Raw genomic sequence first — 26,161 nt, 5'->3', positions numbered from 1 at the left:
CCGGCGGGAGCGGGAGCGGCCGCGGCGGGGTTTGGCCCTCGCCGGGACCCGTCCGTGGACACGGGAAAGGGTGAGGGGCGGCATGGGGGCCCCGGGGGCTGGAGGGGTCCTGCGGGGATGGCACACCCAGGGGGCTGCGGGTGGGGGGCACGGGGGGGGCTGCGGGGAGCGGGCAGGCCACGGCTGGGGGGGTGCGCCGGGTGCGTGAGGGGCTGGGGAGGCCTCGGGGGGGCTGTGGGGAGCGGGCCTGGGGCTGGAGCCAGCGCCCCTCGGGGGCGGAGGGTGTGAACGGGGACCCCCCCCAGCATCCCGCCCCCCCCCAGCATCTCCCCTTTGCTGTGCTCAGGCTTAACCGGGGGGGGACGACCCCGGCCCTTCGGGGTGCCCGCACTGCGCAGCCCCCCAGCGCCTCCCCCTCCCCCAGGCCCGGCCGCCATGTGCTCCCTGGGGCTGTTCCCCCCCCCGCCGCCCCCCGGCGCCGTCACCCTCTACGAGCTCAGCAACGCGCTGGTCTGCGGGCGCCCCCCCGAGCCGCTGCCCCTCGCCCTCCAGAGCCAGGTGAGCCCGCGGGCGGGGGGCGCCACGCTGCCCCCCCAGCCCGGCCCCGGGGGCTCCCCCTCCCCCCCCCCGGTTACCCTGGGCAGTGAAAGGTGCAGGCTCGCGCCTGGGGCATCCCTGTCCCTTTGACCCCCCTGTCCCCCATCCTGTCCCTGGTCCCTTCGCCTCCCCCATCCCCCGTTGTCGTCCCCCCCCCACCATCCCCATCCCCGGTCCCTTTGCCGCCCCTCCAGTCCCTTTGCCCCCTTTTTCCTTTTCCCTGTCCTTGCACCCTTCACCCCCGTCCTTTCCTATTTTTCCTGCATCCCTTCCCCCCGTTCTTTCACCCTTCCCCCCCGTCTTTGCGCCCCTCCTTTTACCACATCGCTGTTTCTGCGGCGGGGGGCCCTTCCCGGTGCCCCCCCCTGCGCTGGCAGCTGGCAGACCTGCCGGTGCTGAGCCTGCCCAAGGAGACCCTCAAGGCGCACAGCCGGCTGGAGCACAGCGCCCGCCCGGCCTTCATCCACCACCGCGAGGCCCTCTGGAAGCGCTGCCTCAGTGCCTGGTGAGCTGCCCCCCCCACACCCCCCCCACACCCCCAAAACCTGGGTGGGGGCTGGCAGGGCCGGGGGCTGCCCCTTCACTCAGGGTCTGCACCCAAACCCCCTCTCCGTGGCTGCCTGGCAGCCCCCCCACCCCGGGGCACGGCGGAGGCGGGGGGGGTACAGCCTGCTGTCACCCCCCCGGGGTGCTGCTACCCCACCCCAGGCTCCCTCCGAGGGTCTGGGGGGGGGGCACGATGTAGAACCTGGGGGTTCAGTGCTCCCAGGTGACGGGGAATGCGGTTGGGAGACCCCAGCGGGGCCCTCAGCAGGGGAGGGGGATTTTGAGGGGTCCCTGCTGAGGGGGCTGAGCGACCCTTCTGCGCAGGCGGGACGTGGGGCTGAGCGGGGTGCTGAGGGAGATCGCCAGCGCCGAGGAGGAGGGTGAGTCTGTGCTGCTGCCGGGGGGCCGGGCGATGCCCCGGGACCCTCTGGCCCTTCTGTTGATCCTTCGGCTCCCTTGGTGCCCATCGCCGGTGCCGCCGCCGCCGCCGTGCCCCTCGCCGCGGCCGCAGGCACCGATGCTGCTCCGCTCCCCGCAGGGCTGCGGTGGGCGAAGGTGGGCTCGAGCCACGCGCTGGCCCTGTGCCACTGGCTCTCCTCGCTGCACGGCTCCTTGTTCCCCCACCTCTCCGTGAGTCTTTAGGGGCGGGGGGCTTCACCCGGCGAGGTGGGGAGGATGCGGCACGTCCCGGGACGCCGGCTGGGGGCTGGTTGGGGTGGTGGGTGATCGGCTGGTTGGGGTGGTGGGTGATCGGCTGGTTGGGGTGGTGGGTGATCGGCTGGTTGGGGTGGTGGGTGATCGGCTGGTTGGGGTGGTGGGTGATCGGCTGGTTGGGGTGGTGGGTGATCGGCTGGTTGGGGTGGTGGGTGATCGGCTGCTTGGGGTGGTGGGTGATCGGCTGGTTGGGGTGGTGGGTGATCGGCTGGTTGGGGTGGTGGGTGATCGGCTGGTTGGGGTGGTGGGTGATCGGCTGGTTGGGGTGGTGGGTGATCGGCTGGTTGGGGTGGTGGGTGATCGGCTGGGTGGGGGTGGTGGGTGATCGGCTGGTTGGGGTGGTGGGTGATCGGCTGGTTGGGGTGGTGGGTGATCGGCTGGTTGGGGTGGTGGGTGATCGGCTGGTTGGGGTGGTGGGTGATCGGCTGGTTGGGGTGGTGGGTGAACGGCTGGTTGGGGTGGTGGGTGATCGGCTGGTTGGGGTGGTGGGTGATCGGCTGGTTGGGGTGGTGGGTGATCGGCTGGTTGGGGTGGTGGGTGATCGGCTGGTTGGGGTGGTGGGTGATCGGCTGGTTGGGGTGGTGGGTGATCGGCTGGTTGGGGTGGTGGGTGATCGGCTGGTTGGGGTGGTGGGTGATCGGCTGGTTGGGGTGGTGGGTGATCGGCTGGTTGGGGTGGTGGGTGATCGGCTGGTTGGGGTGGTGGGTGATCGGCTGGTTGGGGTGGTGGGTGATCGGCTGGTTGGGGTGGTGGGTGATCGGCTGGTTGGGGTGGTGGGTGATCGGCTGGTTGGGGTGGTGGGTGATCGGCTGGTTGGGGTGGTGGGTGATCGGCTGGTTGGGGTGGTGGGTGATCGGCTGGTTGGGGTGGTGGGTGATCGGCTGGTTGGGGTGGTGGGTGAACGGCTGGTTGGGGTGGTGGGTGAACGGCTGGTTGGGGTGGTGGGTGGGCGCTTCCCAGCTGGAAACGGCAAAATCTTCCTCCCGGCGGTGCCCGGCCAGTTCCCTCGCCAGGGGGAGGAGAACGGGCGCTGGGAAGGCGTTGGGGCAGGGGGTGCGGCGAGAGGGGCTGGAATGGGGGGGGGGGGGTTGGACCCTGGGGGGGTCCCCACTACAGCCGGCACAGTGATAACTGGTAACTCTCCCCCGAAGCTCGCCAGCGAGGACATGATCGCCGCCTTCTCCCAGGCCGTGGACTGGTGAGTCCCGTGTCGCGAAGCCCCCCTGTGCCCGGGTGCCGCGAAGCGGGGTCGTGGTGCTGGGTGGTGGCGGCGCGAGGCCAGCGCCACCCCATTTTTCTGTGTAGCCCCCCTATTAGACAGACCCTGGGGCAAATATTTCCCCGCTGCCTCCGGCTGCCCCAGCCCCTGCACGGTGGAGAGCGGTGCAGGGTGTCTCGACGCCCCGCGCACGGGGGAAATGGGGCGTTAAACCGCGTCAGGGCTTGGAAAAGTCCTTCCAGTGCCGACCCCGGGCTGCTCGCCGGCCTCTGGGCTGCGGGTAATTGCCGGGGATGGGAAGTTTTTAGAGCAAATGACCCCACTCGGCAGCGAAAAGGGAGTTTTATTTCACTGGTGACTCTGGGAATCGCCTTTGTGGTGCTGGGCGGGCATGCCCCGTCCCGGAGCCCGTCACCGCCGCGCCCCACGCTGCCCGTCGCTCCCGCAGGGCCGGCTGCACCGTCCGCGCCTTCGCCTGGCACCCCCACACCAGTAAGTTCGCCGTGGCCCTTCTCGATGACTCAGTCCGGGTCTACAACTCCAACAGGTGAGACGCTGCCCCTTGGAGGCACCTCCGCAGACCCCCGCTCCCCATCTCGCCCCCTGGCCCCCCCTCCAGCCCCTGCCAGGGTTCCCCCGTGTCTCTGCCCTGCGCCGCCTTGGTCCTCGCTCAGGCTTTGCTCTCGCTGGCAGCGCCTGTGCCCAGAGCCTCCTGCGGCGCAGCAGGAGCAGAAATCACAGACTGGTTTGGGTTGGAAGGGACCTTAAAGACCATCTAGTATCACCCCCCCACACCATGGGGACACCTCCCACCAGCCCAGGCTGCTCCAAGCCCCGTCCAACCTGGCCTTGAACCCTTCCAGGGACAGGGCACCCACAGCTGCTCCGGGCACCCTGTGCCAGCACCTCAGCACCCTGGCAGTGAAGAATTTCTTCGTCATATCTCATCTAAATCTCCCCTCTTAGTTTGAAACCATTCCCCCTTGTCCCGTCGCTGCAGGCCCTGCTGAAAATCCCGTCCCCATCCTCCTTATAAGCCCCCGGTAAGTGCTGAGGGTCTCCCGGAGCCTTCCCGTCTCCAGGCCGAACAGCCCCAGCTCTCCCAGCCCGTCCTCGCTGTTTTCAGAACTAGCTGTTTTTCAGTTTCAGTCAAATATTCCAATACTAATTGTATATCATTCCAATCGGGATTGTGTTGTTTTACGATAAATTGGAAATGCCTGGCTACACTTATCGGGTCACTTCTATAACCCTTTGCAATCTTTCTCCACTCTCCCAAATCAGCAGTGGAGAAAGGCACTTTAATTAGCATTGTTCCACCATCTGGCCCCACCGCCTCTCGGAGGGGTGCTTGTAAAATAGTCAGGGCAGACTTCTGCCGAGTGTGGGAAGATACAGGGCTAGCAGGAGGATTTGAAGCTCCTTCCGAGTCCGCATCCTGGTCCCGTGCCCGGGGGGGGAGGTTTAAACAAGTCATTTAAGTCTTGTTCTGGGGCTTGGTGGACTTTGTCTGCCTTTGTACACCTCTGCCCAATGCTGCAGCCCCCCCAGCAGGACCCTGTCCTGGACGCCCTGCAGCTCTGGCCTTGCCCAAGCTCTGGTTTTCCCTTCCCCCCCCCCTGCCCCACAGCCCTGGGGCGGCCGTGCCCCGGCCCCATCGCTGAGTCCCCTTTCCCCTCCAGGTCTCCCTGCTCCCCCGCGGCGTGCCGAGCCCTCCTCAGGAGGAGGCTCTGCCGGATGGTCCTGCGGCCCTGCCCGCGCCGCCTCGCTGCGGCGTCCTGCCCCGGCTGGGACTTCAGGCCAGCGAGTGCCCTCTGCCACCCCGGGGCCGGGCGGGGGGCGGCGCGGGGCACGGCGGGTGGTCGCACGAGGTGGGCTCGGTGCGCTCGGGCTTGCTGCACAGCGCCGGTGTCACCTGGCTGGGGTCTCCTCTGTGTCCCCCGGGGAAGCGGGTCACCATGGGGCACAGCCCCCCTTCCCACCCACTGCGGTCAGAGCTGGAGAGAGGACCCTGGGAGACGGCCCCTGGCCCACCTCGGGCTCCCGATCCCCCATTTTCCCTTTTGTCACGCTGCTCCCCCCCCCCCCCGGCAGTGCCACCATCCCCTCGCTGAAGCATCGCCTGCAGCGGAACGTGGCCGCTGTGGCCTGGAAGCCGCTCTGCGCCTCCATCCTCGCCGTCGCCTGCCAAAGCTGCGTCCTGGTGTGGCACCTGGACCCCACCTCGCTCTCCACCAGGTGACAGCCCCCCCCCCCCCCCGTCCCTGGGCAGGCGCCCATCCCGCCAACGGGCACGCCAGGGCTGCCGGTGGCACGGGGACCAGCCCTGCCACCACCAACCGCGGCCGTTTCCCTCCCCTCCCCCGCCAGGCCATCGTCCGGCTGCGCTCAGGTGCTGTCCTACCCCGGGCACAGCCCCGTCACCAGCCTGGCCTGGGCTCCCAGCGGGGACCTGCTGCTCTCGGCCTCGCCGGTTGACACGGCCATGCTGGTGAGTCCCGGGGTGCCACCCGGGGGGTCCGTGAGCGCGCCGCGGGGGCACCAAGGGGCCGTTTGGCTGCAGCAGGGGGACCGGCAGCGCTCCCGCACAGGGTGGATCAGGCAGCTCCCGAACTTGAACTAGATCCGAAAGAATCGGTCCGAATTCCCTGATCCAGGCGAAAATTCCGCCCCCCCCCCCCCGAGCCGCGGCAGCCGCCTGGCCAGCGTTCGGGTGCCGGTGCCGTTACCCTCCACGTTGTCCCCCCCAGGTGTGGGACGTGTCCACCGAGAACTGCGTCCAGCTGCAGTGGTTTGGGGGCGGTGGTGTCACCTACCTGGCTTGGTCACCCGATGGCAGCAAGGTCCTGGCGGCCACCCCCTCGGCGGTGTTCCGGTGAGCTTCCCACCGTACGCCAGGCGTATTTTGGCCCTTGTTACCATTTCCCCCAAACCCATCTGGATTCTTTGCACCCCAACTGCTCCCGTTCCTCTTGCATCCGATCGGGGAGGGGGGGGGGAGGGGAACGGGTGGGTCTGGCCTCCGGCTCCTCCTGGGGCATCACAACTGGGGCAGATCCCAGGAATTCATCCCGCTGGCTTTGGCCCGTCTCTCTTCCAGAGTGTGGGAGGCTCAGATGTGGACGTGCGAGCGGTGGCCCACCATCAAAGGACGCTGCCAGGTAGGGGGGGGGGCATCCCCGCCCCGTGCCCCTGGGGCCGTCGGGGTGTCCGTGGTGTGGCAGTGGTGCTGCCCCGTTCCCAGGTGGGGTGCTGGCTCTCACCGTGGCGCTCTGTCCCGCAGACGGGGTGCTGGAGCCCAGACGGCAGCCGGCTGCTCTTCACGGTGCTGGGGGAATCCGTCATCTACTCCTTGTCCTTCTCGGAATACCGGGGTGAGTCTGCTCAAGCTTCCCAGGAGCCAGCAGCTGGTCCCCAAGCGACCCCGGCTGGGCTTGGCCGGACGGGCTTTCTGCTCGTCAGCTGTGCAAAGCCAGGACCCGCAGGGGGAAGGGGCCCCCAGGGGTCTCAAAGCTCAGAATCTCTGTGGGGCCAAAGTTTTCCCCCCTCGCGTTGCTTCTCGCTCCCAGTTCCCATCCTACAGCCACAAATGGTTTGCTGGGAAACTTCTACCGTGGGTTAAATCCCCGGCTCGTGGGGGCGTTTTTCCTTGAAGGTGGCTGGTCCTGATGTGTAGAGGGGACACCTCCCCATCCCCCACCCCAGGTGCAGGCAGGTGCTGCTGGGGCAGCAGCTCGAAGAAACAGACACAACTTACGTGCCACTTCGCAAATGGGAACGTGATTCACGGAGCGAGGTGACCCACCGGGCGATTCCGGCCAGAGCCGGGACGTGACCAGGCTGTTTGTTCCAGGGGAGATGCAAGGGCAAGTGGGAGGCTCGAAAACAGCTTCTATCGTGGCCGACCTGTCCGAGACCACCTTCGAGACGCTCTATGGGGAGGAGAGGTGGGTCTGCCCGTGCCCCCTGCCCTGACGCGACACCCAGCAGGCAGAGGGGGTCTGTGCCCCCCCCCCCCAGCAGCACCCCCCCCAGTGCTGGGGATGTTGGCTGGAGCGAGGGGGAGCTCACCGGCCTTCCTGCCCGTTCCAGGATCGGAGGTGACGTCCACTCCATGGTGTGGGACCCCACTGGCGAGAGGCTCGCGGTGATCATCAGAGGTGGGTGCTGCCCCCCGCCCCAGCTCTGCCCGAGCATCCCCCCCACCCCCTGCAGGCAGAAGGGGCACAAACCCCACCGGGGTGGGGAGGCAGCACTCTCCCTCCATCCCTCCTCCCTGCCGCTCCGCTCCTCCGTATCCCCCGGAGCGCAATGTGCCCGAGTTCCCTCCCCACGTCCCACGGGATGGATCCCCTCTCCCAGCCCCGCCACGAGGTCCCTGCGTTCCCGCAGTGCCCACATCGCGCCCGGAGCCCGGCGGGGCCTCTTGGCTCCGTTATTTAGCAGCAGCCCCTGGGATAATCGGGCCATTCAGGCTCTCCTGGATGCGGCGGGATGGGCCCCACTCCGGAACAGAACGGACTTGGAGGGAGCAGCAGGACATGGCGCTGGGGCTGCCCCCCCAGCTCCCCCCCACGCCGCTGCCGGGCACAGTCTTGGGGTTTTTGCTGAGCTTAAAGCTGGGGGGGGGAAACCTGGGGGTACCAGGGCTTCCCCTTCCCTCTGCACATCCAGGTGGGTCCGGGGTGGGATGGAAAACGACCCTGACACTGGAGGGGGGGGCCCCGTGCCAGGCCGGGGTGTTTCCCACGGAGTCACCTCATCCTTGCCCGAACCCTCCTCAACCCAGCCTGGTGCCCCGGGACCTCGAGCCGGCTTCAGATCACGGGAGGGTCTTTGAAAGCCCCATCCCGGGATCCCCTGTGCCTCGGCGCCGGAGAAATGTGCTCCACAGCCAGCTCCCCCCTCGGCGGCTGAGAAGGACCCTCACCGCTCCTCTCCCCCTCCTCCATCCTGCAGGGAATCCCGACGCTCCCGGGAGCCAGACGGTCATCGCTGTGTTTCGCACCCGCAACAGCCCCGTGTTCGAGCTCCTGCCGTGGTGCGTAGCGCTGGGTTGGGCTTGGCCAAATGCCAGCGGCGCCGAGGGGTGCCGGGGGGAGCGGGGACGCTGCCATCCTGCGCCCCTGCATCGGGCAGGGTCACTGTTTTACCCCAGAACCGGTTGTACTTTGGCCGTGTTGCCCGTTACCCACCTTACACCCCTTTAACTGGGGCTGCCCCCCAAGCGCCGCGCTGCCGGTGCCCGCAGCCGCGCTCGAACCCGGCTCTTCCCTTCCCCGCAGCGGTTTCCTGCGGGGCGAGCGCGGCGCGCAGCCCCAGCTCATCGCCTTCCACCCCTGCTTCCAGAAAGGGGCTCTGCTGACCGTGGTGAGTGGGGTCCCCGCTTTTGCCAACGGGTCTTGGGGCTCCCCGTTGGTGCCCGGGAGTGGGAAAGCCTCCCCCCCCCCAGTCCCCGTCCCCGCGGAGCAGGGCGGGGGGGAGGTGTCCTTGCTGGGGTCACAGGGAGGAGGAGAGGGCGATGCCTGGACTGTCACCCCCGTCCCGACGTCTCTCCTCGCGTCCTCTCCCTCCAGTGCTGGTCCACGGGGAAGATCAGCCACGTCCCCTTCTTCTTCACGAGTGCCCACGCCCCCCACGCCAGCCCCAGCCGCAGCCCCGTGGTGGCCAGCGCCAGCGTGCGGGAGCAGCCCCTCTTCTCCGAGCTGTGACAGCACCCGGGGGTCCTCCACCGCCCGCCGGTGGCTCGGCAGCTCCTCTCCCTGATGATGCTCCCACCATCCTCCCGGGACGTGCCGCGTGGCCTCGAGCGCCTTCCATACCTCCTCGTGGTCCGTGCGGCCGGTGCCGGAGGGATTAAAGCTGGGGACGGATCCAGGCGGGCTCCTCTCCCCTCCTGTCTCCCTGGTTGCCCTTTCCTTGCCCCAGGGGGCTGGAAGGTTTGTGTAGGGCAAGTCCCACGTCTGGGGGGGCTGCGGGGCTGCTCTGGGGTGTCAGGAACCGCTCGGGGTGAACCTGCAGAACAGCCCTTCCCTGAGCCTTACCCTGATTGAATTAAGGCTGCCTGTCGCGCTGCGGGGCAGGAGCCCCCCGCGGGGCTCTGCTCTGGGGGAGAATTGCTGCTCTCCCGAGGGCTGGGGGCTCCTCGGCCACGAGCACAGCCTCGGGGCTTTGCCTTGGGGGGGGGGGGGGGGGCAGGGAAGGACCACCCAGTGTGAGCCAGAAACTCCTGTGGGCCCACAAAGACCACCTGAGCCCATGGGGGGCTGCAGCGGGGCAGCAAGCGGCGCTGCGGGCCGAGCCCCGGGGGGCTCGTGCTGGCCCACGTGAGCCCACCCAGCGCCGGAGGGGTGGGGGGAGCAGATGGGCCACCCACCCCCTGCCCAGTGCAGGGATTAACGGGGGGGGGGGGGGCAGCGCAGTTAAACCCTGGGATTACACGCGGTTAATCCCCAGGATTACGCTGTAACGGCTCTGCCGGAGCCTGGTGCAGATACAACGGGGAGAGCAGGGGGGGTCCCCACACCCTCAACTCTGCAAACAGCCCCAGGACCCCCAAAATCCTCCCCAGAGCCGAGCCCCACAGTGCAGCGGGGAAAAACCTGTGCGAGGGGCGAGGACGGCAGCAGCGCGCGGAGCCGACCCCGGGCAGGGCTGGCACGAGGGTACGGGGTAAAGCCACCACGGTACGAACCTTCTCCAGCTGCTGGGGCAGGTCTGGGGGGGCTTCACCCCCTCCGGGCTCCCCGGTTCACTGCTGGTGTGCCCCTGGTGCCTCAGAGGAAGGTGCTGAGCGTCTCTTCTTCCTCCTCCTCCTCCTCCTCCTCCCGGGTGCTGGGCGGTTCGCAGGGCAGCGCCCGCAGGTACTCCAGGTGCAGCCGGGTCTCGGCTCGGCTCCTCCGGACGTATCGGCCCACGTAGACGAGGACGGCACCGAGCCACCCACCCACAGCCACCAGCACTGCCACATCTGGTGCCCGCGGCCGGCTGCCCCCCACCAAGGTCTCGTTGCGGCTGCTGGTGGGGGGCAGCATCGGGGGGGCCCCCCCCGGGCACCGGGAGCCCCAGGGGCAGCCGGGCAGCCCCAGTGCCAGCAGGAGCAGCCAGGCTGCCTGCATCGCCCTGCAACGGGAGGCTGGGAGCGAGGGGGGGCTCCGTGTCCCCCCCTCCTCATCCTGCCAGATGCACAGGTTTGTGGCGGGGGGGGGGGGGGGCAGCAGGATGCCCCTGGTTCCCCTCCCAGCACAGGGAGGCGTGCAGGGGGGTGACGCCAGCACCTGCTTTTTCACCCCCAGTTCACAGCCCTTTGCAACCCCACATCACTACACAGAGTCCTGTCCTGCCCCCCCGGCACCCCAAGGACACCCCCCTCCCAGACCCCACTGCCTAAGCAACAAACGCACTGGGAACACACTTTTTTTTTTTTTACTGGTGTTTGGAACCCACCGGCCAGCAGATACAAATGGAATGGGGACAATCTTCAGAGAAACAGGTCCAGAGTCTCTTGGTTGGGGCTGTGACTGGGCTCACACCAGTCCAGCGCTGGTGTGGGGGGGGAGCAGCGGCACTGCTGGGGGTAGCCTGGCCCCCCTGCCGGACAAACCGCTCCATTCTAGTGTCCCAGTGCGATCCCATTACATGTGCTGAGTGGGGATGGTCTCGGGCATCCCTGGAACCCCCCCCGCTGGGCCAGGGGTCCCTTCTGGGTGACTATGATGGGAGGGGGCTCATCCGCTCTGCGCTCCCCCCTCGTGCTGCTGCGCCAGCGTCTGCCGGGCCATCTCCAAGGCCCCTTCCCGCGTGCGGTTGCCTCCGATGAAGCCGCTGGCGTGTACGAAGACGCAGCCGGGGATGCCGGCGAGCTGGGACAGCGCCTCGTCCCGGACCCCTCGCCAGGGCTCGGGCAGAGGGAGGCTGCGGGGGGAGAGGGAGGCGGTGGGTGAAAACCTGCCCCTGGGGGGGGATGCTGCTGCGGGGTGGGGGGGGACACGGTGAGGGGATGGGTCTCACCGGCTCTGGAAGGTGTGTGGCCCCGCTGGGACGCTCTGCACCCGCCACTGCCCGCTGCGGTCGGGGAACAGCACCAGCTGGAGGGGCTCCGGCAGCGCCAGCTCCTGCTCCAGGCTGAAGACGTGCTCCTTCCAGGGGCAGCCACCCTGTGGGAGCTCCAGCACCAGCCCGCTGGCATCCACCTGCGGGGGGGGGGGGACACACACACGCTGAGCACCCGGGGGGTCCGACCCCCCAGCCCCCACACCAGTCCTGTGCCCCCCCACCATGTCTGTCTGCTGCTGGGTGCTCTGCTGAGCCTGGACGCGCTGCTCTGGGGGTGCATGAGTGTGTGGGGGGATACTGGGGTGCAGAGGGAGGTGGGGGGGGGGAGCACGGGACGGTGTGTGATGACGCGTGGGGGTGCATGGGAGGGGCACAGGGATATGGGGTGCAGGGCCATGCCTGGGGATATGGGTGTCTGCAAGTATACACAGGTACACAGGGCGCAGAGAGGGTGCATGGCCACACGTAGGGGAGAGCGGGGGCTGCAGAGCCACGGGTATGGGGGCGCACAGCCACACGCAAGGCTACGGGGGCGCAGGAGGGGCTGCGTGGCTGTACCCAGGGGTAGAGAAGGGGGTGCATGCTGTGTGTAGGTATATGGGGTGCAAGGGGCACCCTGGGCCACGCAGGGAAGTTTACGCGAGGGGACCTGGCCTCCCCTCATCCCAGTGCCCTCCCCCAAACTTTCAGACCCCCCCCCAAACTGGCACAGTGGCTACCTCAAAGCGTCGCCGGATGGCCTCCTCCACCAGTACCCGCGCAGGCAGCCAGGCACGGTGGTAGTAGTCGAGCCGGTCCATGAACTCGCCCCTGACCAGCTCCATCGCCCGCCTGAACCCTGCCTGGGGACACAGAGGGGTCAGCGGTGGCCCCCAGTGGGGTGGCCCCAAGCGGGGCAGCCCCACCATGTTCCCTGTCCCCACCTCGGTGTCCTGGTCAGGGTCGTTCCAGCGGGGGTTCAGGTGGCCCACACGAGCGCTGAGGGTGGTGGTAAGGGCGTAGCGGGGCTCCCCCTCCGCCTGCGCGATGCCGTTGTCGATGGCGTCGATCTCTTGCACGAAGTTCTCATACAGCTGGGAGCAGTGGGGGTCAGCCTGGCTGGGAGCCCAGCGGCGCACCACTAGCTCGAACAAACTGGTTCCACCCTTTACGGGGTCCCCCCTCCCCAGAATGCTCTTTTATGGGATGAGCCTTGCCAAGGAGAAGCCCTGGGGAAAGCTATGCAGCCTTGGCAGGGTTAGAGCCCCCCCCCCCAGACCCTCCCAGTTTCACCAGTACCTTATCATAGAGCACTGTCACGACAGTGCTGTCTTCTGGCTGCCCCAAGAGCTCCGCGAGGATCTGGGAGCCGAAGTGGCAGTAGACCAGCCCGGCGCTGCTCAGCTTTGTGGTCCAGGGTTTGTCAGGCCGGAGGCTCCTCATGGACTGCATGAAGGACCTGCAGGGCCACAGAGTCAGCTCCGAGGGACCCCCAAGATCCAGGGGAACCCGGTGTCCAGTGCTGGGGGGGCCTCACCTCTGGTGATGGTCGTAGCGGTGTCGCTCGGGGTCGTACTCACCCCCTACATCCACCACCACGTCGCACTGGGCCAGGCGCTGGGGGTCCCGGGTACGCACCACCTCTGCGTCCTGCCGGGGGGTGGAGTGAGGCTGAGGAGCCTAGGGTGGTCCCCAGGAGTGGCCGGGACCCCCTGAGAGCTGCTGCTGGTGAGACCTGGGACCCTGAGGAAGGACTGAGAACTCTAAGGGTGACCCCCAGGTGGGACTGGGGTCCTGAGGGTGGCCCTTGGCTGGGAGCAGTGACCCCGAGGGGGGACTGGGAGCCTAAGCGTGGCCCCTGGCTGGGAGCAGGGGCCCCTAAGCGGGACTGAGGGCCTAAGGGTGGCCCCCAGCTGGGAGCAGGGACCCCTAAGCGGGACTGAGGGCCTAAGGGTGGCCCCTGGGTAAGAGCAGGGACCCCGAGGCGGCACTGGGGGCCTAAGGGTGGCCGCTGGGCGGGAGCAGGGACCCCCAAATGGGACTGGGGGCCTAAGGGTGGCCCCTGGCTGAGAGCAGGGACCCCGAGGGGGCACTGGGGACCTAAGGGTGGCCCCTGGCTGAGAGCAGGGACCCCGAGGGGGCACTGGGGACCTAAGGGTGGCCCCTGGGTGAGAGCAGGGACCCCCAAGTGGGACTGGGGGCCTGAGGGCAGCCCCTGGCTGGGAGAAGGGGCCCCCAAGTGGGACTGAGGGCCTAAGGGTGGCCCCTGGGCGGGTGCAGGGCCCCCCAAGTGGGACTGAGGGCCTAAGGGTGGCCCCTGGGCGGGTGCAGGGCCCCCCAAGTGGGACTGAAGGTCTAACGGTGGCCCCTGGGTGGGAGCTCGGACCCCGAGGGGGGACTGGTGGCCTAAGAATAGCCCCTGGGTGGGAGCTGGGACCCCGAGGGGGGGCTGGGGACCTAAAGGTGGCCCCTGGGCGGGAGCAGGGACCCCCAAGTGGGACTGGGGATCTAGGGGAGCCCCGAGCGATGCCTCCAGGTAAGGGGGCCCCCCGAAGGAGGGCTGGGCATCTAGGGGAGGCCCCGAAGGCCCCGGGGCCGGCGGGCGGGCAGGGGCCGGGGCCCCGGGCGGGAGCTCCGGGGGGGGCCGAGCAGGCCGCAATCCCAGTGACGCCGGCCAGTGGCGCGGGGCCGTACCCGGTAGCGGGGCAGGAGCCGCAGCAGGCAGCACGCCAGCACCTCATCGCAGTGGAAGGTGCCGTCGTGGGTGCCGATGCGCGGAGCAGAGGCAGGCGCAGGCGCAGGCCCGGCCGCGCTCCCGCTGCCCAGCGCGGCGGCCATGAGGCGAAGGCCTCTCCGCATCGCGCTGCGCCTGCGCGGCCCCGCCCCCCGCGCGGCGCGTGCGCGCAGGCCCCCGCGCGCCCGCCGCCTTCCGCCTGCGCATGCGCCCGGCCCCGCCCCGCCGCCCTGCGCATGCGCCAGCTGCACCCTGCGTGTCCGCCCGGCCCCGCCCCCTCCCCAGCCCCACCCCGCCGCGCCCCGCCGCTCTGCGCATGCCCCGTCCGCCGCGCCGCGCCGATCGGGCCAGCCCCGCCCCCTCCCTAGCCCCGCCCCGCCGGGGCTGCGCATGCGCAGAGCTTGCCCGCGCTCCCTGGCGGCAGCGCCCCCCCGCGGCCGGCGCCGCTCACACGTGGGCGACCGGACACGGGGGTGGGAGGGCGGAGACGCCCAGGGACACCCACCGACGCGTCCGTGAGCACCGGGACCACCCAACCCAGGCGGCCACCTCCGCCAGCCCCCCCCAGACAGATGGACACGGTCCTGCGCAGCCCACGGGGGGTCAGATGGACACGCAGCCCCCCACCCCCCAGAAAAACCCCCAGCCCAGGCGCTGTTCCCAAGCAAGAGTTTATTTGCGAGGAGCTGGGTCCCCTCCCCAACACGGTGCAGGGCCCGGGGGGCTCCCACCCCCAGCCCCGGGGGGCACCGAGCGGGGACAGTGGCACTGTGTGGGTACGGTGGCACCGAGCAGGGGTGGCGGCACCGAGGGGGGATGGTGCCCGGTCCCAGCAGGGCACAGGACACCACAAGGTGCCAAAGCCAAGCCGGGACCGCAGTCGGGACCGCAAGGCCATTGCAGGCTGTGGGGCGGTCGTGGGCAACGGGGCTCGGCTCCAGCATCGCCCCGAGCCAGCCCGGCTGCCCCACACCAGGCTGTGGCCTGGGGAACGTGAGTCACGGCTGTCACGGCTCCCTCAGCACCTTCCGTGGGGGGCTGAGGGCGAATCTCCCCTCTCAGGGCTGACGCGGGTGTCTCTGGCCTCACAGCGGCTCCCGGGCGCGGACCGAGCTGGTCACAGGCGTGGGGACACGGCCCGCGGCCGTCCCTGCCAGCGTTCGGCACGTGCAGCTCGGTTGGCGTCTCCCTTTGGGGACGGAGAGGGGCAGGTGCTGCAGGGGAGCAGCGAGTCCGTCTCCCACACAAACCACCCCCTTCCAAGCAGCCCGACTTTCCAGCTCAAGAACTAAGTGAGTCGAGGCGGCCCAGCCTCACGCTGTCCATAAAGGGATAAGTCAGCTCTCGCAGGCGGCAGGGAAGCAGAAAAGCTGCGCAGGGAGTGGGGGAACCACAGGGGTCTGGGTCTGTCAGCGCTCCGAAGCAAGCGAAACCTCGGCTGCTGGGGATGAGAAGACAAAGCAGGGCCTCCAGTAGTGTGAAACCAAACTGCCCGTGCACAGAACTCCTGCCCAGGGCCACGTCTCTCTGCTCGCCGCCTCGGGGCGGCCAGGCTGACTTATCCCTTTACTGGGGGGTGCTCGGCCCCGCGGCCAGACTCAGGATATCTCGTTGCCGAAGACCTCGAGCACCAGCGGCGTGAGCTGCATGCTGTGCTCGGGCTGGAAGGAGAGGCAGCGGTACTGCTTGGAGTGCTCCTCGTTCAGGCTCCGCAGGTCAGCCAGCTTCTGGATCATCTTGGCGTAGAGCAGGCGGCTGCCGGGAGGAGGGTGCCTGCAGCGGATGTAGGTCTGGAGGATCTCCGAGAGGCGATCCTGAAGGGATTCCACCAGTGAGGTGTCCTGCACGCCTGGGCGATCTAGAAAACACCACGGACACGGCGTAGGTGATTCCCTACCCTTTTCCTCAACAGAGGGGCAGGGAAAGGTGGTGATGTTTTTGGGGACGCAGCCAAAACCTGGCAGGTTGGCGACGCTGAGGGACAAGCGTGCTCCTACCTGGGGACAGGATGCAGATGGCCATGAGGAGCACGTGCTCTTCTTCGTGGAGGTTCAGCTTCTTCAAGCCAACCTGGAATTTCACGAGCGGCTCCAGGAGGTCCATGCTGTGGCCGGCTGGGGAGAGAAAGGACCTTTAGCACAGCCTGCTCCGGAGCAAGAGCTCCCACAGCTGAGGGACAGGCGGGGAGCTCAGCAGCTCCTCTTTCAGCGCAGCAGAGACCCGGGACAGCAGAAGAGGACTTTTGATATAGTTTAAAGCACGCTGGTTTTTAATTGGACTTTTCTCCCCGGTAGTTTCTCTAAAGCAGGAGATTACGGAGTAGAATTTGCCTTTGAAATCCATAAAGACAATGAACCCACGGTCACTTCGCCTCCTTAGCATCACTTCCACGCTGCACTGTGACCTGCACGAGCCTCCCAAACACCACCTCACGTGCCCAGAGCCCTCCCTGCGCGCAGATCTCCTCCCTGCACCCAGTGGGTGCCAGCTGCCCGTGCATGCTCCCCACACGCCACTCGCTCTGCCTCCTTCCCTCGGGACCTCACTGGGCGAGCTCAGCATCCCTGGGTTACTCTAAGGCTCTTCCAAGCCCAGGGAAAGATTTAAGGTCCGTACGTGTCATCTGCACACCCTGTTCTCTGTGCTGGTCCCCAAAGCCTCAGGTTGGGGAGGTCTAGGGCAGGAGTCACCACCTTTCCTGGCAGGAGGGCTCCCCGGCTGCAGAGCAGTGGCACTGGGACAGCCCAGCAGCGTCCGTCCCGGCCCTCATGGCAGCTCGGAGCAAACTGAACCCAACCCTGGTGGCAAGGCGGAGGAGTGGGAGACAGCTCTGAGCTACGGCCACGCTCTGGCTTCGCTGCTCTTTGGGAGCTCCTGGCTCTTCCCAGCCATCCAGCCCAGCTGCAGGACGCACAGGTCCCAGCACGGGGCCAGGGCGGTGCAGGAGGGCGGCTGGGGCTGGCACAGGGGTCTCAGCCCGGCCATGACACTGCCAAGCTGCTGGTGTGAACTGCAGGCTGGGACCACATTCCTGCAGCACGCGGGAGGGTGGCTGGTGGCCTTTACCCTGGGTGACATCGCTGATCCTGTACTTGAAGTCGTTGCTGCCGCAGGTCCACGACATGTCCTCGAGGGTGAAGGACTGGTTCGAGCGCAGCATGATCACCTCGATGGCGCTGGATTTCAGCAGGACAATCTGGTCCTCTGCTGTCAGGTCCCTGGGCAGGGGGGGGACAAGGGGGTGATGTGAGAACAGTGCAGTGAGGAAAGGAACAGAAACCTGCCACCCAGGCATCGGGGTCTCCATCAGCAGCCCAGTCCCTTCCCTGGGGGCACCCCGGCTTCTCCCTCACCCGGGGTTGCGATGGGATGAAGCAGCAGGTGTTTCTGCAGGTGGCACCACGCAGTGCCCCGGGCAGCACCCTGGAGTTAAACGGGACCTGAGATCCTTCTCAAACCAGGATGGGGACCACTCACACGGCCTCGAGCATCTCTGGAGCTCAAGTGTTGTGCTGACAGAATGGAGACCTTGCAGTGGCCTTTCAGCACTTACCAGGGGCTTATAAGAAAGATGGGGACGGGATTTTTAGCAGGGCCTGTAGTGAGGGACAAGGGGAAATGGTTTTAAACTAAAAGAGGGGAAAATCTGATTAGTTATTAGGAAGAAATTCTTCACTGCCAGGGTGCTGAGGTGCTGGCACAGGGTGCCCAGAGCAGCTGTGGGTGCCCTGTCCCTGGAAGGGTTCAAGGCCAGGTTGGACGGGGCTTGGAGCAGCCTGGTCTGGTGGGAGGTGTCCCCATGGTGTGGGGGGGTGATACTAGATGGTCTTTAAGGTCCCTTCCAACCCAAACCAGTCCGTGATTCTATGACGGAGTCTGGGTGAATCAGGGTAAAGATAGGAGAGGAGTAACCCCAGGAAGGAGGAGAGACAGAAAACATGAAAGTAGGAACAGACCTGGGAAGGGAACAAAGCCCGAAGGAGAGCTGTGAAGATGAAACAGAGAGAAATGACCTGGCTGTGAAGGGTAGGCCGGGATTCCTGAGAGTGGAAAACCGCCGTGGACATCGGATCTGAGAGCAAACATCTCACCTGAATCCCGGGATCATTTTGGCGAAGCCGATCACCTTCTGTATGCTGTAGCTGACCAGGTCGGCCAAGTGCGGGAGCATGGAGAGGTGGGAGAAGTCGATATTCATGGAGGTGGTCTCATCGTTCTCCTCAGAGAGGACCAGGTTCGAAAACATCTGGGGCTCCACAGACTCTGGAGAGAGGGAGATGGTCAGAGGGTACCTCGGCTGTAGGCAAGACATTACGGGAGAGGGGAACAACGCCAGCCCGTAGCAGGAATGGCACCCATCCCGCCAGGAGGGCTCTGCATTGCATGTAGACAGCAGGACATGAGGCAGGGAGAGAGCAGTCATCCACTGGCTGCCAACGGCACCACGATTTTTGCACCGGGGCCTTGAACTCCTCTCCTGTGCTGTGCTTGAGTCTAACTGCAGCCAGAGCAGTGACGGCGCAGCCCCGCGTTCGTGTTCGCCCTCCTCTTGGCCATCCTGGAGGGCTCAGACACACAGCGGTCTGCAGGGCCACAATCCAGCTGAGCACTTCCTGCTTTTTGCTCACAAAAAGGCTTTGCAGCACCCCCAGGAGGGTCTTACAGTTAAGTAAGCTCCCCAGCAGAGGTAAAACAGGGCTCTGAACGGCCAGACTTAGGTAAAGCTGCTGCGCTCCGGCCCCTGTCACCTACAGAGCAGCGGCCGTGGTACCTGGAAATGTGCTGAAGGCATCAGAGCCAAAGAGGTCGGTGGAGTCCTCTGACGACAAGTCCTGGGTGAGGATGGAGGAGGACCTTGCTGCCCCCCTGTTGCCAGGGTTGCTTCTCACAGGGGGCTGGAAGAGAGAGCAGGACATGAGGAACAGGGCTGGGAGAGCAATTTGGCGGCAGTCGTTTGCCTGCTGCCAACAGCATCAAGGTTCTTGCACTGTGATTTTAAAATCCTCTCTAACAAGAAGTCATGGGATGAGAGATGGGTTTGGTGCATCTGGGCAGGAACCGCTTGGTCCCGTGCACGGGGACGGGGGTTGGCGTGCCCCAGACGTACCCGAAACTTGTTGAAGTCGGCATATGTGGGGTCGTAGGTTTTGCGATGAGCCTCGAGGAGGATGTCGATGACTTTCTGCTGCTCCTCTGAGAGTTTGGGCTTCAGGCTCTCCTTGAGTGCTTCCTCCTCCTTGCGCTTCAGTATCATTTCACGCTTCCTCTGAACCTCCTCGTCCGTCAGGATGACTGCAGGGACAGGGAAAGTGTCAGAAACAGGGACTGAAGCAACCCTGGGTCACTGCAGCCAGTACCCCCATCACCTTGCTAATCAGGTATTAAACCTGCATCAAGCCCATCCTGCCCCTGTCCTCAACTGCCAGGTCAGGGCTTCCCGCTACGAGACCAGCGCGGTTCAGAGCCCGCTTGGGTGCTTTTAGGCAAGGACCGGGCGCGATAAGGTCACGTCGGCGCTGCCACGTGTCTGCTCTGTGCTGCAACCTTGCTGTTTGCTCTGTGCTTTCAGGTGAAAGAAATCCTGATCCTGCAGGACTCAGGCCTGTGGGTTCATCCTGCTCCAGTGCCACTTTTGGAGCCTGACAACAGAGGGAGCCCGGTGCGGCACCGCTCAGCCTCCGTGGCCAGCTACCAGCCGCAGCAGCCATAGTCTGGGTACCCAGCAGCGTTTCTGCAGCATCGACAGTATTTTTAAACTAAGGGGACATATAATCCCAGGGTTGCATATTTATGGCTTGTATTATGGGTGACCGCCTCTGGCAGCGGCCAAGGGTTGGACTCGAAGGCGATATGCAAGGCTTCTCCCGTTTATTTAGGGAAGGGGAGCACCCACAGGCAACTGGGGCTCAAATCTTATCTTTAGGAAAAGAACTTAAAAGACCTGAATAGCCTCACAGGGTTGAAAGAAAAGAAAAGCGACAGGGAGCCGCAGCAATCTCTTGGGGTAGCAACCCCTCACCCTCGTAAGAGAGTCATACGTTCACAAAAGTGCGCATTAATACACGTCCACCGGCAGGTCCTAAAAATAGCCGTGCCCACTCCTCAGGACATTGCCCTTTAACGTTTCTTACTCCTTTAGCCCTTGACCCAGTCATTAAAGAAAACCCCAGGTGCGTTATCTGATGACCAGTTGGGTTGCACAGCGGTTTGATGCCGGGCGAGTCGAGGTGCAGTTTGGGCTGAGGTTGGCCGAGGGCAGCGGGAGCCACGGTCGCAGGGCTCGAGGCAAGGAACCCTTTGCGGTCCCTGCTCCTTTCCGCCACCTCCAGCCGACGGCATTTTTCCAATACGTTTTCAGACTTGCACAATCTCAGAGGGGACTTGAAGATCTGGGAGGCAGGGGAATGACCGGCTCGGGCCAAAAGGTCGCTCCCACGATTGGCACGTTACGGGCAGCTGTGCCGGGGACAGAGCAGGCTGCCTGGGGAGAAAAATCAGGATTTTGCCATCTCCCGTCCTGGTTCTTATGACAAAAGCATCGGATCCATCTGGGTGCTGCATGCAAGAAGGGAAACCGTTCATAGATGAGGCAGCATCTGTGGGGAAAGAGCCACGTGGGGCTGGGAAAGAGGATGGGGCAAACAGCCAAGCACTTGAGCTGTGGCCGTGGTGTTCAAAGTCTTTGCCAACATGGTCTTCCCCAAGCACCGGGGCTTCGGAAGGGATTATTGCAGGTGTCTACGCCAAATTCCAACCATGCAAGGACTAGATGACCTTTAAAGGTCCCTTCTAACCCAAACTATTCCATGAAAATTAGGAAGCACCTACAGAACGGATTGGAAAGAAAAAGATGTTTCTGTGCTGGGGCAAGACTGCAAGGGAAATCAGCTTGGGATTTCCACCCGCCTTCGGGAAATTCAGCCCTCAAACAGATTTGAAACAGTGCGGCAGCAGCACTTCTCACTCTGGTAGGAGCTGAAACCCAGGAGGATTTTGCAAAGCATTACTTTGGTGGGGGAACAAACGCTGGCAGAGTTTGCTCCCCCCAGCACCACCGCCTCGGGCAGTCAGGATTTCCCGGTACAGGATCTATGCAGCACAGCAGCCAGACCCGCTGTACAGCCCAGGGCTGCTGGCTGCACGTTGCTGTGAGCCCGCTGCCAGCCATGCAGACAGAAACAGAAGGCAGCAGGGCCCGGGTTTGGTGTTTAATGCTCTGACAGGACTTGCTGGAGCCTACAGGAGACTAAGACCCAGAGGAAGCCCCGCAGGTGTTTAAAAAAGCCAGCAGATCGAGGTAAATTGTGATTTACCTTCCAGCCTGTCTTGTGTTGCAAAGGCCAGTGCCGCCGCACCGCGGTACTCGTGCAAGCCACAGCACAGCTCAGCATCAGCGCTGCGGACTGAGAGCCACCCGCGGCATTCCTGGTGACACCGGGGAGCAGTAAACCTGCCCGGCACCTTGCCTGGCCGTGCCGGAGGAACGGGCTTGTGGTAGGACCAGGGTAACACGGACGAGGGATACCTGCCTAGTGATTTGCCTGTTTTATGAAGTCTTGGGGAAAAGGACTCGACCCTTGTTTGTACCTGCAGAAGGATGGATGCTGCCCAGCACATACCTGCCTGCCTCAAGAGGGAATACGGCACCAGGAGGGGGAATACGGCACCAGGAGGGGGGATACAGCACCAGGAGGGGGAATACGGCACCAGGAGGGGGTATATGGTACCAGGAGGGGGAATACGGCACCAGGAGGGGGAATACGGCACCAGGAGGGGGAATATGGCACCAGGAGGGGGAATATGGTACCAGGAGGGGGAATATGGCACCAGGAGGGGGAATACGGCACCAGGAGGGGGAATACGGCACCAGGAGGGGGAATACGGCACCAGGAGGCAGCTCAGCGCCTGCACCTTTCCCTCGAGATCCCAGCTCACGCCCCAGCTCCAATCTCTTTCCAAACACCAAGCTGGAGACGTCCAGCCACAGACTCCTGGCACAACCGGCAACGTGGCTGAGTGCTTGCGGGCTGCCCTGGCCCGACGTCCGCGCGGAGGCTGAGATCACCTCGGCCCATCGCTTGCAGACAGACGCTGGCCCTCTCTGCGAGACGCCACAAGGGCAGCAGGGAAACCACGGCCGACACCGAGGGTAGCGCCGAGGTTACCGAGCACACGAGGACCCAGCCAGCTGGGCGACGACACCAAACCTGCAGCCCCAGCCACAACCAGGGGCTTGGCCATGCTGGAGGGTGGCGTGGGGCAGCAAGAAAGGCAGACTCGCTCCATCAGGCAAGGAAAGAGCTGCCAAATATAAAGCAAAAGTGAAATTTTAGGAAATGTCAGGCACGATACGCATTCACTGGATGCAGTCTGAACATTTCACTGAAGATTGAATGGTGGCTGCTTCTGCCTGCCCCGCTGGAGCCGGGGACACCGTCCAGCCCCAGGGGTGCAAAAGGCCCCATGGCTGTTCCCCCAGCCTGGCAGGGCCATCAGGGCAGGGTGGGATCGGGGATCTCGCTGGGACAGCGGTGGTGATCCGAAGCCGAGCTTGTGTCCCCTGGTTGACAAGGGGCTGCAGAAACACCCCTCGCAGCAGCAGCTTTGGGGGAACGTGTGGCTAGATGAGGGTCAAGCAGCAAGAGCAGCAGCGTGGCACGCCGTGGGGACGAGGTACATCAAGGTCAGGAGCAGCCCGGCAGGGTGCTGTGACCCCACTTAACGGCCAAGGATGCCCAGGATCACTCTGCACCAGCTCGCAGAATGAATGCCCCAGATGCAGCCCTGACAGCCAGGGAGCGAAGCCCAGCTCATCCTGCTGCCTCTCCCAACCCCCCACCTTTCAGCCCCGCTGACCTGCCCCACACCCCGGCTGCGGCTGTCCTGAGGCGCCTTTGTCATCGGAAGACGGAGCGTTTCTCAAGGCAGGTGTAGCTGGCAACACAGCTGGCAGGGACAGGGATGGAACAAGGGGCGGCACGGACAGAAAAACCCAAATTGCACAACAGACACTCCAACACCGTGATGGCTGGAGTGGGGGGTCATGAGGTGCTACGGGCTGGCCGGACAGCCTGCTTCTCCTGGAGCACCCGGGTTTGCACGGAGCCCGGAGAGGAGGAAAGCTTGCAGTGACAGGCAAGCAGCAGCAATTGAAATTTCAGGTCCTGGACCCACACCGGAGCAAACTGGAGCAGCGACAACAGCTGCAGGACCCCCGGCTACTGCTCTCCCCACCAAGGGGGTCACGTCCCCCCGACGCAGCTCAGCCACGGCTAACTGAGGCGATGCTTGCACAGATTTCAGAGAGGGCTTTCCAGATGCTCAGTGCCTGCCAGCTTCCAAGCCTGCTCTAATTACAGAGGACGCTGGATGTTTATAGCGTGTGCTTCAAGCCTGCCGGGAGCAGAGACGCTTCCCGGTCATCGTGTAAACACTGGCCACCACCAAGTGACGTTTTCCTGGACTCTTCCCTCGCTCTCGTGTTCCTGCTTTGCCTCTCGGCCAGTGCCCGGCGTCAGCACGGGTCCCAGAGGCCGGCATTGCACAACACCGCGCTGCAGCAGCTCCCGGGCCGGGGAATAACATGTTCCATGTTTGGAGCAGCAGGGACTTTTTTTGCTTGGAGGATCACCGCCTATTCGGGGAAGCGGAGCAGAGCTGGAAAGGCCACCTCCCCCCTTGCTCACCCCCATCCCATAGTCCCACCCTCAACAACCGTAACCCTGCCGGCTCCTGCTGCCCTTGCGCTGCCCACTCCCTCGAGTGCCGCTGCTCCTCTCCTGACCGATTCGGGAAATTCCCCTCTCTCCACACAGTCTCCTTCCAGTTTTTGCTCCTCTCCCTGACTCCGAGATGATGGTTTATTTTTCTCCTCCCTCTTGGGGATTTTCATCACTGAGATCATAAATTGAGCCTCGTGGCGAGGATGCTGAGTGTCAGCTGCCCGTGACTACAACCAGATCCCGGCAAGCCTCTTCCTTGGAAAAAGGGAGAGAAGATCCATGGGGTGCTGACCCCAGGCAAGCTATAGACCTTGCTGTGGCACCAGAGAGGGGGATTAGCTGCAACCACCCTCCCCAATGCCCAAGGACCCAGCTGCAGAGGGACAGACTGCCCCAGGACATGGCTAGGGACCCTCCCAAGGAGATTCACCGATTCCCAGCTGACTGGCACCATGTCAAGCACAAAAAAATTCCCCAGCAGAAAATAAGGTGGCAAGGAGAGGAGAAATTCAATGCTGTGAGACTGTTGCAGCTCTGGGGAGTCCACGGATCCCTCCAGCCTCTTGATTTGGTGATGCATAATTTATCTTCCCGCTTTGCAGGAACACCTTTAGACCGAGCAGGACAGTCGACCTGTCCCTCGTCCCTGCGTGAATGCGCTGTGAACACTGGAGAGGTGTTACAGACTGGGGGAGAAGGGGCAGAGACACTAAAAGAGGTGAATCACCCAAAGGTTAAGGGTGGCTGCAGAGCCCAGGTCCATCTAATGCCCTGTGCCTTGGCCAACGCGGCCCCGAGGGACGGATGTCCCTTCTCGAGCTCCAGGCAGTTGGCAAAAGGTTTTTCTGCAGGGCAGAAGGGGTAACCGCAGCATCTTCTGGTCACCCAAACCACTGCCAAAGCAGGTGGAATAGTCCAGCCACAGACTCTTCACCCCACTTTAAAGTACACTCGTGTTAAGCATCGTCCTAGCAGAAACCAGCAGCGAGCAGACAGGGCAGCGAAGGCGTCCCTGGGCTGGAGACCTGCCCTCCTTGGAGCCATCCGAAGGGAAACTGCTCCCAAGAATGGCACAAGGCGCATTCCCCAAATGCCACGGCCTGGGTGTGGGGTGGACTTTGCCGCGCCCCACAGCCCCCCAAGCTTGCCCTGTGCTTTACCCTGCTCAGATAAGACAGATGGAAACCCACAAATATTTGCTAACGCTGGCTGCGGACAGCGCGGGGTGAACCCAGGCGTTGCGGCAGGGCTATAAATCCTGCTCCATACCATAACCTCGGCTGCCCTCCAGCTTCCACCTCCTCCCCTTCCTGGTCCCTTCTCAGGGGACAGTGGCCGCCCTGGCACTGTCCCCAGCTCCCCGGGGGGTGCTGCTGGCTCAGGGTTTTTGCTCTGTACGAGCCTGAACACACACGATCCCTTTGCCTTGCTGCGCGCCCCAGACAAGCGCTGGCTCCTCCAGCCCACCGCTGCAGTGTCTGGGCTGCAGGTCCGACTGCACTCAAACTGGGACTGCACCCAAACTGGGACCGTGTGCTGGGGAAGGGACCCTCAGCACGGCCACGCTGCCACAGGTCCCAGCCCTGCGTAGTTTGGGCTGCAGGTGATGTCTGAATGCATCCAGGCCCTCCAACCACCCCACATTCAGGGGATGGTGAACAGTCTGCCTGCGCCAGACCCCAAATTAACACAGGCACAAGGTCTGCTGGGGTCTGCTCTCTTCCTTCTCCTCTTTACCCCCGCCTCACACTCCCATTTCTGCATCAGGCTCGGGTCCCATCAGCACTGGGGTCAAACTGGCCCAGCCCTGCCCACGGAGCTCCTCGTTGCCTTCCATGCCAGGCTGGGGAAGACACAACCCCCCATCAAGAGCTTCAAGATCCACGATTCGACCTAAAAATAACAGCGGCACACCTTGTTCTTCTTCATTTAACCAACAGCAAAGTCTGCAGGAAGGCTATTTTTAGTCTCCTCAGGTTAGGCTTTGTTAATCCAGTAACAGTTCGCTAACAGGGTCGCTTACAAGTTAACTCCTGTGGAAATCATGCACATCCCTGGGACCTGGTGCCAGCCGGGGTGCGAACACCCCGTGCATCACTGCTGCTGAATTTTCTGGCCTCTCCCGGGTAATTAACTGATGCAATTTAACACATTTCCCTCGTTAGCAATGGGTACGCCAAACGGACTGCATCAACTGGCTACCATGGGCTCACATGTCCTCATAACTCGCCCAAAATATGGATATGTGTCTTGCATTACACGGTCTTTTTCTCCCTCTTTAAGGGGCACAGCTGCTAGTTTAAAAGAAGAAGATCCAGGGATCTTCTCGATCTTTGGGACAATTGGAAAATCAGGCATTTTTTCCTGCAAACACCTACAATTTCTGATTTTCTGGAGGACCCAGCAGCTGTTGTGGCACCCTGTGACATCGGACGCTGTTTGCTCTCTGCTCACCACATAAGGAAACCAGCATCACTTCCATTTTCCAAATTTTCAGGTTCATCAATCATTGACGTGAGTTCCTGTTTGCGGTGTCTCCTAGCAGAAGGCTGTTATTTTGGTTTGAACACTACGCGAACACCAGCCTTCTCCCAA

At 64.3% G+C, this 26,161-nt stretch overlaps 3 protein-coding genes across 8 annotated transcripts in view; 1 reads left to right on the top strand and 2 right to left on the bottom strand.

Annotated features, from left to right (window-relative positions):
* AAAS (aladin WD repeat nucleoporin) lies at nt 1–8,953 on the top strand. 4 transcript variants are annotated; one of them, XM_040581122.1, is made up of 17 exons: nt 1–70; nt 347–558; nt 975–1,102; nt 1,468–1,523; nt 1,682–1,773; nt 3,009–3,055; nt 3,525–3,623; nt 5,171–5,314; nt 5,447–5,567; nt 5,827–5,951; nt 6,177–6,237; nt 6,360–6,450; nt 6,930–7,023; nt 7,169–7,236; nt 8,036–8,117; nt 8,362–8,446; nt 8,653–8,953. In XM_040581122.1, exons 2-17 carry the CDS (start codon nt 436–438, stop codon nt 8,785–8,787), a joined length of 1,551 nt encoding a protein of 516 aa, XP_040437056.1. In that variant the 5' UTR covers nt 1–70; nt 347–435; the 3' UTR covers nt 8,788–8,953. The 4 variants fall into 4 exon arrangements, with proteins under 4 accessions (XP_040437056.1, XP_040437054.1, XP_040437055.1 ...); XM_040581120.1 differs by having other exon boundaries at nt 8,362–8,953; XM_040581121.1 differs by having other exon boundaries at nt 2–70; nt 425–558; nt 8,362–8,953.
* A 1,529-nt stretch (nt 8,954–10,482) lies between these two features.
* MYG1 (MYG1 exonuclease) lies at nt 10,483–13,984 on the bottom strand. 2 transcript variants are annotated; one of them, XM_040581125.1, is made up of 7 exons: nt 13,805–13,921; nt 12,648–12,853; nt 12,410–12,569; nt 12,055–12,204; nt 11,851–11,969; nt 11,087–11,268; nt 10,483–10,990 (listed from the first exon to the last, which is right to left on the bottom strand). In XM_040581125.1, exons 3-7 carry the CDS (start codon nt 12,560–12,562, stop codon nt 10,689–10,691), a joined length of 906 nt encoding a protein of 301 aa, XP_040437059.1. In that variant the 5' UTR covers nt 12,563–12,569; nt 12,648–12,853; nt 13,805–13,921; the 3' UTR covers nt 10,483–10,688. The 2 variants fall into 2 exon arrangements, with proteins under 2 accessions (XP_040437059.1, XP_040437058.1); XM_040581124.1 differs by having other exon boundaries at nt 10,696–10,990; nt 11,851–11,973; nt 12,648–12,760; nt 13,805–13,984.
* Nucleotides 13,985–14,501: 517 nt separating this feature from the next.
* Nucleotides 14,502–26,161, bottom strand: part of VDR (vitamin D receptor) — a 39,949-nt gene continuing 28,289 nt past the window's right edge. For both annotated transcript variants that reach the window (XM_040581166.1, XM_040581167.1), the window contains 6 exons: nt 18,952–19,136; nt 18,616–18,739; nt 17,936–18,107; nt 16,911–17,062; nt 15,842–15,958; nt 14,502–15,702 (listed from right to left, as the gene is read on the bottom strand). In XM_040581166.1, the coding sequence (XP_040437100.1) occupies nt 15,443–15,702; nt 15,842–15,958; nt 16,911–17,062; nt 17,936–18,107; nt 18,616–18,739; nt 18,952–19,136 (1,010 nt within the window). In that variant the 3' untranslated portion in view covers nt 14,502–15,442. The remainder of the gene's footprint in view (nt 15,703–15,841; nt 15,959–16,910; nt 17,063–17,935; nt 18,108–18,615; nt 18,740–18,951; nt 19,137–26,161) is intronic.

This window comes from Falco naumanni (genome assembly GCF_017639655.2).
Source record: "Falco naumanni isolate bFalNau1 chromosome 20 unlocalized genomic scaffold, bFalNau1.pat SUPER_20_unloc_1, whole genome shotgun sequence".
NCBI lineage: Eukaryota > Metazoa > Chordata > Aves > Falconiformes > Falconidae > Falco > Falco naumanni.
Note: the sequence above shows the minus strand (reverse complement) of the source record. Positions and strands in the feature narration are given on the sequence as shown.